Source organism: Beta vulgaris, chromosome 5 (assembly GCF_026745355.1).
Source record: "Beta vulgaris subsp. vulgaris cultivar EL10 chromosome 5, EL10.2, whole genome shotgun sequence".
Taxonomy (NCBI): Eukaryota; Viridiplantae; Streptophyta; class Magnoliopsida; order Caryophyllales; family Amaranthaceae; genus Beta; species Beta vulgaris.
The window spans coordinates 63,918,390-63,930,994 of NC_079206.1; the positions used below are offsets into that span (position 1 = coordinate 63,918,390).

Sequence of the window (12,605 nt, forward strand, 5' to 3'; positions counted from 1 at the left end):
CTCTTGAGTTTCGAAAATGGGAAACATGATCTTCATGAGAGTTTTCCTGCTAAATAGATTTTTAGATTTTTTTTATGTTTATTGATTTACACATCTTTACTTCCACTTCTGTAGTTCTGCAAGTGAGGTTTTCTTTTTTCATATATAAAAGTGATGGCCTCCGAGTTTATTTTTACCAAGAGGATTGATTCTCTGGTGCGTGGCTTCTTATTGTATTACTATGTCTTTACCTAGATGGTAATTTAAATATTTATCGTAGTCACTTAAAGCATGATTAAAAGTTGGTTGAGATGGTAATTGTGTCATGTTATAATAGCAAGAGGTCACGGGTTCAAATATTGTTGTAAGCTAAATTAACTTTTGTTAATCGGCATGACTTATGTACACATTGGACAATTCTAGTGGAGTAACAGAGGTGACATGTGGCGTGTATACATTGTCACACACGCCTTTTAATATATTTGTATAGATATATAGATATAGTCATGTGGTATCTTGTTTGATTCGTCTCAATTAGTAAATTATTAATATTCAATCATTATAATTTTTACTAATATATGATGAAAAATATTTAAGTTCAAAGCTGTGCATTGAGAGATGTACACAGGAAAGTGAGAAAGATTAAAAAAAATAAAAATAGAGGGGGTACATCATTTGCCATCTATCAATTAAACCTCATAATGAGCATGATTAGCAATTAAAATCTGTCTACTATGTAGATAAGTCGATAAACTATGTGGTCCATATTTCTTGAAGGTGTGAGGGATGAACTATGTGTTTGTTGGAGATAATTGTTGGTCATTAAGTAATTGTTTTCAAAAAGTGTAAACTAATGGATAATCACAAATTTTCCTAATATATAATGTTATAGAGTACTTGACAAAAGATAATTATAAATATATAATTACCAACACACCCATATATATATGCACGCAATGCGTGCAAATTGTCTTTACATTATGTTCTTTAAAAAATTGCTTTTCTATTTAAATGTGAAATTTTTTTCCCTTTTCGTTATATCCTTGTGTTTTTTCAATTTTTGGGTTATACCCCAATCTTTTAAGAATTATATAGTACCCTTAAACTTACATTTTTTAATGCATAATGTCCCTATCGCTATTGATACGTTGTTAATTTCGTTTACTTTTTAAAGTTAGTGCAATTAATTTTACTTATACATGGTTTAACCCTTAGCGGGAATCATTACAAATTAGATTAGTTCCACTTGATTATAAAAAGTGAACGAAATCAATGACGTATAATTAGTGGTAGAGTTATTGCACATAAAAAAAAAAGAACCGTGTGGAATTTTAAAAAGGTTGGGCTACAACGTACAAACTGAAGAATACAGTGATATAACGTAGAAAAGTCATTTCTTTTTTTATCTTTCTTATTTGTGTCCCTTATGTGTTATTATATACTATAATAGATAACCAAAGACCCTTTGGTTCAATTATATGACTTTCTGTCTGGGTGAGTGGTCCTGTGCAAGGACAACTAAGTGAAAATTCATCTTACCAAGAGTTTCGAAAGGGGCCAAAAACTGAACTTCTATTCATCGCCTCAAAAATACTTAAAATTGCCCCCAAAAAGTACTTGAAATTACACCTCTAACCTTTTCCTTCTTTTTCCCTAAAGCACCACCACCCACACCATCGGCCACCTCACTCCACCACCATCCACCTCCTGTCACCACCACCCTATTGCCACAGCCACCCACCAGCCACATGGAAGGAGTCGAATCTTTTTTAAGGCAATGGGCGAACGTCTAGCCTGGAAGTTCGCTCTATGGACGTTCGAGCCATGGAGCGAACGTCCAGGCTAGACGTTGACCTATCGCCCTAAAAATATTTCCACTGCTTCCAGGTGGGTGGTGGAGGAGGTGGCGGGTCGCGGGTGGCAGTGGGAGGTAGGTGATGTCGGGTGGTTACAAAGGGTGGCAAGTGGTGGTGGGTGGTGTGGAAAAGAAAAAGGGTGAAATAGTCTATAATAATAAATTTGGAACGACTTTAAGGACTTTTGAGACGACGTTCAACAAACCCCGCCAAAAAAATACTAGAGAATATTTGATGATAGATATCAACAGAAAAAACGAGCATTGAGTAGTGAATATTTGATGATCGTGAATTCGTGGTCGTGCAGACGTCAGACGTGCAGCCGAGTTCTTTTTCGCTTTTTTGTGATCTACTGGTCTTCAGTCATGTTCTTTGATCTTGGTATAACTGGTAGTATTTGACATTCTGACTATTTGTCATGCAACAACTCTAAGCTGGTTCTCCAACTGTGTACGCCATCCAAAGAATTGGAGGACACAAGCACACAGACACACAGTCATACAACACACATTCAACATGACCGTTGTAAATTGTAATAGCTCATAAACTAATTAATGGCGGAAGAAAGCATTTGACTTCAATTTTTATATCATTGTTTCAACCAATCTTTCTTTCCCAAATTATGAACAACTACTTTTTCACCCTCTTTACAAAAACCAAACTAAACCAAACTTTCATCTGTAAATTCACTTGAACATCTTCCCAAAAAAAACCCCATCTTTACATAAAAAAGGAACAACCTTTTTCTTTGCTCACCAAATTTCTCGCCAACTGTTCGACGAATTGCCTCAGAGAAAGTTTAATTTTTTTCAAATGGAAAAACCCAATTCACCATCATCAAATTTCATTTCAGTTTTCTCAAATTTGCCAAAACCATTTGAAGGTGAAGGTGATGGGAATCATAAACCACTAAGTTTGTGGCCAGGAATGTATCATTCACCAGTAACAATTGCATTATGGGAAACAAGGTCTAAAATGTTTGAGATCATGAATGACCCATCAATTGATCATCCTCCACAAACTAATTTGCTTACTAAAACTCCTTCTCAATCTAGAATGACTGTTCTTTACAATTTCTCCTCTGATTTTATTCTTAGAGAGCAGTATAGGGATCCTTGGAATGAGATGAGGATTGGGAAATTGCTTGAAGACCTTGATGCCCTTGCTGGTACTATCTCTGTCAAGGTAACCCATTAACCAAGTTATATACTTTGTTATTCTATGGTTGTTTTGTGCTACTTTGCTTGTTTAATTGGTTTGCATTTCTAGCTGCTAGTTGTATGAAAATGTAGGTTTGTATATTTGGGTTAATGCTTGTGTTACTATTAGCCATGGATTGGTATATGCTATAGTTGTTCAATCAACGTGAGACACACTGTAATGTTGTAAAAACTATTCTTGCTGAAGTCGAAGATGACCTAGGGTGTGTTCTCTTCACCGTAAGAAAAAGTTTTAGGTCTGATCAGGTACAAATTATGTTTGAATATAAGGTAAAATTGAGGATGATCGGGTCTAATAAGTTCATTTAAGATATATAGCCTTTAATAAATTGCCTTTAAGATAAATTCGGTGAAGAGAATGCACATTTAATAGCCTTTAATAGACATCATAGCCTTTAGCCATTGATATGCAAACCATGTACCCCTAAGTTTGCTGATACACAGGCTACATGTAATTTGACCCTTTTCCTGTTGATTGTAAGCAGGGATTCTATCACATTAGGAAGAAGCTGTTGTGAAATTAGTTTGAAATTTGGTATCTTTGCACTTTCAAAACTAACAAGATTTTCTCTAGTGTTGAATTTGAACTTATCAAAATTTTAACTTATATTGGACGAAATTTCTCTCCACCTTTCATGTTTACTGATAGATACACCCAAGTTACCCGGAGATCGTTTTAAGGAAATCCTTGGATTGATGATATTGATTGGGAATATTTTGCATGATCTTGACCCACTTGGCAATGCAATTTACATCCAATGAAGCACAAATCACAGTTTTATCTTTGGTTATCTTTTGATGCGATATGTTTGCTGAATAGATTTCCATCTCTTTCTGCTCTGATGTACTTTATCTTTGAATATCACGCAGACTTCCTTCTATTTCTTTCCAGTTACTGAAGTATTGTTTAATGTATTGTTTCCATAGTCACTGGTCATACTTTTGATTGTGCAATCTCTTTTGCCATTTCATTGTATTGTTTCTGTGCTGAACTGCCATAGTTGGAAATAAGTTAATCACAGTGCAAACTTCAACCCCTTGAACAACTTTGCTACTATGACTGATCTTGAATACTATTTCTCTGAGCAAATGTTTTCTCATTAATCATTGGCTCTTGTTGAAGTCAGTCATATTGCTCCTTTCCATATTCAAGGTAATATAAGGTCGCCTTCATTATGTAGACAGTAACAGCCATCATTAATGGATGAGGCCTTTAGAGTGAGTAAGGAACGGATGCATTAGAAACAAATCCATCAATAGCTAAAAAATAGGATTCTCCAGACCTATTTCTGATTGACAACTGACACGGATCTTCATAAACAAGCCTTATATCTCAAGGAAATTCTATTGAAAAAAAAAACACCTAGTTCTCCCTCCCCCTCAACTCTAAGCTAGCTAGTAGTCTTGGATTCTTTCTTATGAAGAATACCATAATGCTAGTCATTGGTATAAAGGTACATCGAAGGATGGATCAAGACTCTGATGCCGAACAAGATAAGTTAAAAAATCTATTGAAGTTCAGTTACTTACAGCTGGGCAGTTTATTTTGAGTTGAAATTTTTCTTGAATCTTTTTTCTTTTGGTTATGGAAGGCCTCATTTTCATTGTTGACGGTAAAACTCTAACTCACACTGTGCCCGCTAATGTTTCTATCATTAGCATAAGGTCATCCTTTAACAGATAAATTTTATCTTGGTGCGAGTTCTGGTAGAATGTCATATATGATTCAAAATTCTCCATATGCATTCAAAGCAGACACAGGAGGATGCTTAAAAATTAGGTACTTCTCCATTTCCCTTTCTTGTTCTTAACCGATGTCAACCAGGGGTCTCTTATATGACTTATAGCCTTCAGTTAATTTGGTATATACAATCCTACCTGTAATTACGAGGCCTCAGGGTACTCTCTTTTCTTTTTGTTGGATTTTTTATATATGTTCTAAAGGTCTTGCAAGTTAGCTAAAAATACACTATGAACTTGCTAGTTTTAGCAATTTTAGTTTCCTTGTTAGTCACAGCAAATTAGGAATTGGATAGGCGCTGCCTGCACATGATTATTAGGTTGCTGAGAAGTTTTAGAGACATATATATAACACTTTACAATAAATTCCACCATGATGTAGACTAGGACTATGGTCTTTGCAGTTTTCAACCCATGGCATGGTTTAAGCCACTTGAAGAAACTTCTTTGACTTTAGCTAGGTTAAAGAGAGATCTAGGGCATGAGTTATAGCCTTTAAAAATGTTTGAGGTGATCTCCAATACTATATCATCTATAGTTCATATTGTTGATATGGCCTCACACAACCCTCTTCTGATACCTGTGAGCTAAGAAGAGTTCTCTTCAAGATTTGCCACCAACTTATAAAAGGAGTTTGGGATTGACAAATCTGTGTCCAATCTCATTTACTATTTTGCTAGCCTTTAAGAAACCCAATATTGTCATAGGCGGACTTAAGACCTTTAATATTGACTTGACTAAGGTGATTTCGGGTTACATTTAACTTATTATTGGTCCACAATGTGGAATCTACTATCCTATCATTGCTATTAAGATATATTATAGATCCTTAAATGGTCATGAGTATGATATATAACCTTTAAACGGGGATCCATTGAGGTAAAATTGGGTTCGATGTCATCTATGGTTCAAATTGTTAGTATTCACTCAAGCAACGATCTGGAGCTTCGGAACAATATCTTTTCGTGATTGTACACCAGTTTGAAGATGGTTTCATGAACAATTGTATTGTAGCCTTTATTAACGTTTATCAATCTTAGATCTTGTCTTAGATATATGTACACTTGCAATTGAGGAGATAGTTTTGCATTTGTGTCTATGGTGATTTTCGATCTGTCCATAGAAGAGTCTAATAGAATACTCTTGTGGACTTCAATACATCCATTTTGGATTGTCTAACATCTATGCTCTATTGTCCTGTGGTAACCCTTAAAAACTGTCTAGCATATATGTGGAAGGTCTAAGCAGAGAGACTGATCATGCCAGGAGAATGCTGCGCATGAAGACTGTTAGGAGTATCATCTAGAGGGCTATGTTTTGTGAAATTTTATATGCTATATGGGTTCGAGGAAATGCTACGATATTAATAGGAACCTTAGGTAGTTCTCAGAGTGTTATTCATAATATTTTGTTTTAGAGTTGGCTGTAGAAATTCCTCTGAGCTGAGGTCTGTTTGTACTTAGGTCCTGCAGATGAAGAGTTCTGCCTTTCACCCTTCCTAGAAGGTGGGAAGGTCTGAATACTGCTGCTTCTCTAGGATCTTTGCGTGTCTTGGGTTTTGTTTGTTCTGGTGCTAGGTTGTAATGTTTCATGTTTTGTATATAAAATATCTTTTATTTGCCAAAAAGAAAATCTCTTACCCTATCTGTTCTTAGTTAACGGCGTTTGCAAAACAATCTAATTGTGGAGACATGTCTCATTAACGTGAGCAATAATCTTCAATGTTAGGATGGGTTGAGGCCATTCTTTCTGGTACAATTTCATTTATGGTCCATATCGCTTATATAGACTAGATTCATTAGAAACAACCTCAGGAGCCAAGATAACCAAACTGGAATGGTTGAGATATCACACTCATACACTAAAAGAGGTCTCCCGGAATTATTTTGGCTCTCGTCATGTGTGATGAACTAACATCATCAACAGACCAAAAATAGTAGATTATGGAAGAAACGAAAGATTAGGGGAGTGAGAAAAATGATTTAGGGAAGAAACAAATGAAGAATAATGATTGAATAGATGATTAAATCACCAATTACAACCTAGCCACTCTTTCGAGAGGAATGACACTCTCCCAATTAATCTAACTGACCACTTTTACCAAATTTTTCAACATGCTTTTCTTCTCCCTACTCTCCTCTATTTATAGAAGATTTTTCCCTACTCTCTTCTCTAACTAACTTAGTGCCTTATTCCTCAAGATAACTCATAACAAACTAAACTGCATTACCAAAAGTGCCCCTTCCCCCTATGCCAATCTATTAGATCATGTTGAATTAATCTTGGGTCTAGTCTCATCTTCAATTGCTAGCCTTTAAGACTTGAGGATGCTTCTTCATACTTTTATTTATAACCTTCCAAGTACGCTTTATAGAGCTGATTTTGAGCTGTATTGCTTATAGTTCATGTGGCAGATACCAACTCAATGTAGACCCTCGCTACCTTTCAAAGTTCGATTGATACTCGAGTGTTGTGAAGACTTTCTTATTTTTTGTTTTTCTTTAATAACTTTCCAAGGGTAACTTAAAAAGGACTGAAGGACTTTCCCAGCAACAATCTATCTTGAGTTCATGATGCTTGATTCAAGTGGCTATTGACTACATAAGGTGGCCTCTTTCCTATTTCCATTAAGCTTTACCTTAGATCCTTGAATGCTCATCAAGCTTAAGTTATAGCCTTCAAGATTATGGCATTCACTAAGACAATCTTAAGAACGATGTCAACTGTTATTTTATCGATATGGGACCCATGAGGGAGACTTCTCCAGGATTTTCTGCTTGTTTTGAAATGGATTATGCAGGTATGACTTGTAGGTTTTCGTATGGATAATCATTGTTCCATCTAGTCTCATTTAGAGTCCTGCCAAGCACTTACCATAGTTAGATTTGAGGATAATTCTTTCACATATTAGTGGTAGCTTATTAGGGGACTATAAAAAGGTGCTCTATTAACGATTTTAGGTATAATATAATCTATGTTCCATGTGGTGAAAATAGACCGGTACAACAAGTTTGAGAGGTATTCAAACTACCAACAAATTACAATACACTCAAGATTATCCACCAAATTGTGGAGGATCTCCTAGACTCCTACAATTCATCAGTTTGGGTAATCCATGATGCTAATGCCGTATGATTCTCGTACACTTTTAACTTTCAGTAGAATTTACCATCAGTCAGTCTCTTAAGCGCAAGTTAAATGGAATTACGTAAAGTCAAAATTGATTTAATGTCACTTATATATAATCTATGTGAATCAAAGGGGGCTTTAGGAAGATGTTTATAAGATAGGAAAGCTTATCTAAATGTGTTTTTGAGATTTTTCACCATTGTCTTGAGAAGTCTCTTATGCATTTATGGTTTTTGTTGGGGTCGATGAATCTTAATTTATATTCAGTCTCATTTAAATTCCTGGAAGCTTCCACATGTGAGGATATATCTTTCCATAAACGGAAGGTTTTTTTTAATCTCTTTCGGAAAGTAGGATAAACTTGAAATAGGTCATGGGAAAAGGGGACTTACTTAGCGTAATTACTTTCCTTACATATCCTTATTTAGTTTGGACCATATTTGTCCCAATTCTAAGTGACTTCAATTACAATATCTTGATTCTTGACAAAATGGATCCAGTCGAGTCAAACTCTATGATGACAGAGTAGAAAGGCCTTACAACTTACAAGATGTCTTGAAGGAAGAAGAAGCACAAGAATGGCATTTTTCTATTCACATTTAATTTCTGTTTGGCTGAAGCGGATGACAATACCCTTTGATGAGCCTACATATAATTAGGATGTTGATTGGCAAAGGTCAACCAAGCCAATATTGCTTAGATTGTCTATATAGATGATGAGCCAAAGCTAAGATAGGTGAAAGGGGATTTGTCTTGTTTAAACATCTTTATTGGTCTATCTAGGGTATGCTTTCTTCGCTCGTGGCTTTCTCTCTGAGTATTGGTACCTCCCACCTTTTTTTCTCGGTTCCATACTGAACTTGCTCTAAGACCAAGTTTGCTAGGAACTAGGATTATCAAGCAAATAAATCAAGAACAAAATAAGTAGCCAGATAATTGATGTATTAATTTAGCAGAAAATCAAATACATCCCGCACTCATTCAAGAAAATGTGGATATCTCCTAAGTGAATTTTTCTCTCAACAATTTTCTGGATACACTTCTCCTTTCTCCCCTTATTATTTATGCTGCCTTGGCTATAACCAACTCTGACAGATTTTAACAGACTTCCTGAGATATTTTGTACAGAAGATGTTATTATGACTGAACTGTAAACAAAGATTGCTAATGAAGCAGTCGTTGAAACTTGAAAGAATGTTATGCACTTTAATTGTAGTACTTATATTCTGGGGTCTCAAAGTACTGATGAATAATGTTGTTGGGACTTCTTCTGAAAAACTTTGTTATGTTAGATTACATTTCCTATGTCAGAGAACCTCATTCATCTTGAATTCGTCCATTGCCCTCTGTTTTAAGGAATCATGATTAATACCCCCACCCCCAAAATAAAAAACTTCTCTGACTTTTTCACATTTTGTTGGTTCAGCATTGTTCTGATGATGACTACACTACAAGACCATTATTGCTCGTTACTGCTTCTGTAGACAGGATTGTTTTGAAGAAGCCAATCAGCGTAGACAGTGATTTGAGGATATCTGGCTCAGTCATATGGGTTGGTTGGTCCTCAATCGAGATTCAGCTGGACGTCAGTCAGGCCGCTGAAGGTACTGACACAAATTTTGCATCTATTCATTTTTGCTTCTGAAGTGCACTTTAGGAATGAAAAAATGGCTCCAAGATAAACTGATGCTGTGAATCTTCACTTCATTGCTTTTCATGACTTAAAACGAACTGTAAAATTTTTGTGAGGAATTCTTTTTGATGTGAATCTCTGCTTGCTTAGGTTATTCTTAAACCCAAAATTAAATTAATTACATCCTTGCCCAGATATATTAAGACTCAATAGCGAGTTGATAGTATCATATTACTACTCCCCAAGCATGGGATCACCTGCACTTACTATAATCTCCTGTAACATTTCCGTGGTTTTTGATTCAACACTAACCTGCTTCAGATTCAGTTGCTCTTACAGCTAACTTCATATTTGTGGCCCGGGACTCAAAGACACGAAAAGCTGCTCCGGTCAACAGGATCTCTCCTGAATCTGAAATAGAAAAACTCTTGTTTGACGATGCGGAAGCAAGAAGCAAATTTAGGAAAAGAAAAAGAGGGCAAAACACAAGGGAGCATGCCAATGGAGAAGTAAATAGATTAGAAGCTCTTTTATCTGAGGGACGCATCTTCTGTGATATGCCAGCATTGGCGGATAGAAATAGCATTCTTTTGAGGGATACCCGTCTTGCAAACTCTTTGATATGCCAACCTCAGCAGAGAAACATCCACGGTAGGATCTTTGGAGGGTTTCTGATGCACAGAGCATTTGAGCTTGCTTTCTCTACAGCATATGCATTTGCTGGTGTCAGACCTTCCTTTCTAGAAGTTGATCATGTTGACTTCTTGAAACCTGTAAGCGAATTTCTTTTTCTTTTTATCATCTTATCATATTGCATTTAGTTCAGTTCCTGGTTGTGGATTTGAATTGCCTGGCTCTTTCATTGTGGAAGTCCCAAGGAATTCACACTTACCTATTAGTTGACATCTTTACTTTTAGTTCTTCATGGTACTTGTGGAAGTGAGATGGTTATTTTGGAACACAGGAAGGCTAATGCTTTCCTTCTTTTGTGACCTCCAAATAATTCTAAATCTAACAGTGAAAAAGCTGTTATTCTACTGAGAGAATTTCAATCAGGTTTCTCTTTGGGGACTGCGACCTACATAGAGGATACCAACTTGCTGACTACTTGACATGCTAAGTAGTTTATGAACATCTAGACGTGTGAACAATAGGTCGTTATCATTAGTATTTGACAAGTTGTATAAGTGTCATTTTTACTTGTACACTTACTCATACTTCTTTATGAGAAATTCTACCTTGGATAACTAAACAAGTTCTTTAATTTGATTTTTATTTTATTCAGGTGGATGTTGGTGACTTTTTGCGTTTCAAATCATGCGTTCTTTACACAGAACTGGAAGATCCAGAACATCCTTTGATAAATGTTGAGGTTGAAGCTCATGTTACTAGGCCTGAAATCAGGTCAAGTGAGGTAAGCCTTCACTTGCACAGATATATTAGAATTCCCTCATCTGGAGTGACTTACGAGTCAGGGATCGATTGATTTGAATTGTGGATCACGATTGATTCTAATTGGGGATCAAGAGCCAATTTGATAAATTTAACTGTTTGCAAACAATCTTACTAGTTACATGGGGGTGGGGGTTACCGGTCAATAGTTTCACAATATGTTAATATGTTATAAATAACACAAATTCCCTTTACTCATATAGCCATATAAGAATAGATTCATAATCTTTTACTAGCATAATTTTCCCTTCACTCATATAGGTAGATTAAGCAGGGAAGGACATGAATAGTTCAATGATCAAATATTAGACTTAGTGGTGGTTTGATTGGGACTTGCAAGTCCCAAAAGTAGATGTATAAAAAATTGTTGGTCGACTACAAGAAGTTAATTTATGTTGGAATTTCAACTTGCCTAGGGAGTAGTACTTCTTGAGAATCGGAACTTTCTTCCTGTATTTTTGTCTACCCAACAACTTCCCGAGTTGTCTATTCTTGAGAAGTCATGTCATAGTGTTACCTAATTCCCTAATTCCCCCGCAAATCGCGAATTGAGAAAAGCGGATTATAGTCAGTTTTGGCTCATTTTGGGCGAATTGGCGAATTCAAAAGGCGAATTAGATAGCGAATTTGGTAACACTGAGTCATACTTCCCATGCGAATCAAATAATCACTTAGGTGCTTTCATGAGGGCAAGCACACCTCGTTCCTTTTTTCCGTTCCATGTAGAGGAATGATCTCATTACACTCTTGCATCTCCTAGGATGAACTCAAGATGAAGTACATCAATGTCATGCTAAATCCATATTTTTGCTATCTGTAAAACAGGTGTCCAACACATTCTACTTCACATTCACCATCTGTTCAGAAGCGAAGGCTGAGAAAAACAAAGTTAGCATTCGCAACGTCGTAGTAGCCACTGAAGAGGAAGCACGTCATATCTTAGAGCGTAAGGATGCAAAGGCTTTGCAAGTTAGCAAGTGTGAGAACAATTGAAACACTACTTTTATACGAACAATACTACTCCTAACTGGATACAGCAGGCTACAGAAGCTTATGTATGCCATCATAAAATGATTTGTCTTACTGTAAAATATGTGATGCTTCTGATATCATTCACATGTATGATGTATCTGCAAAAACAATATAACAGAACCACTTTCTTATACCTTTGATTTATTCATAAGTTAACCAAGTGTATCAGCTGTATGAAGTTGCACATGATCATGGATCAACTCTTCCAATTTTTAAATGTGTCAGAAATCAAAAGGAGTTGTTCCCTTCCTACAAGTGTATCTTCAGAATCTTATGCATGTATTCGTTGATATTTACCTATTTAAATTATAGAATTACACAGTAAGTTGACCTATAATCATCTTAGTTTATTTACCTCTTCCTACATAATTGTTTAGATAGGATGAAATTGCATTACTAGATGTTCAACTTAAAAAAAATCGTTGTATTGAGCAAGTTTTGGGTGAGACAGTCTCATATTTAACTGTGAAATTAACTAATTTTAGATAAGACAGTTTCACTAGTTCACTCTAACACAATGTAATAATTCATGTCTCGGTAATACAACATTTTCACCTCAACATT

The 12,605-nt window shown here is 35.8% G+C and overlaps 1 protein-coding gene across 2 annotated transcripts; it reads left to right on the top strand.

The window, feature by feature from the left end:
• Positions 1-2,068: 2,068 nt before the first annotated feature.
• Positions 2,069-12,296, top strand: LOC104894473 (acyl-coenzyme A thioesterase 2, chloroplastic). Of its 2 annotated transcripts, none has more exons than XM_048644012.2 (5): positions 2,069-3,020; positions 9,351-9,528; positions 9,879-10,330; positions 10,843-10,971; positions 11,835-12,296. In XM_048644012.2, the coding sequence occupies exons 1-5, from the start codon at positions 2,649-2,651 to the stop codon at positions 12,000-12,002; spliced, it is 1,299 nt and encodes a 432-aa protein (XP_048499969.1). In that variant the 5' UTR covers positions 2,069-2,648; the 3' UTR covers positions 12,003-12,296. The 2 variants fall into 2 exon arrangements, with proteins under 2 accessions (XP_048499969.1, XP_010679013.2); XM_010680711.4 differs by having other exon boundaries at positions 2,071-3,020; positions 9,885-10,330.
• Positions 12,297-12,605: the final 309 nt, after the last annotated feature.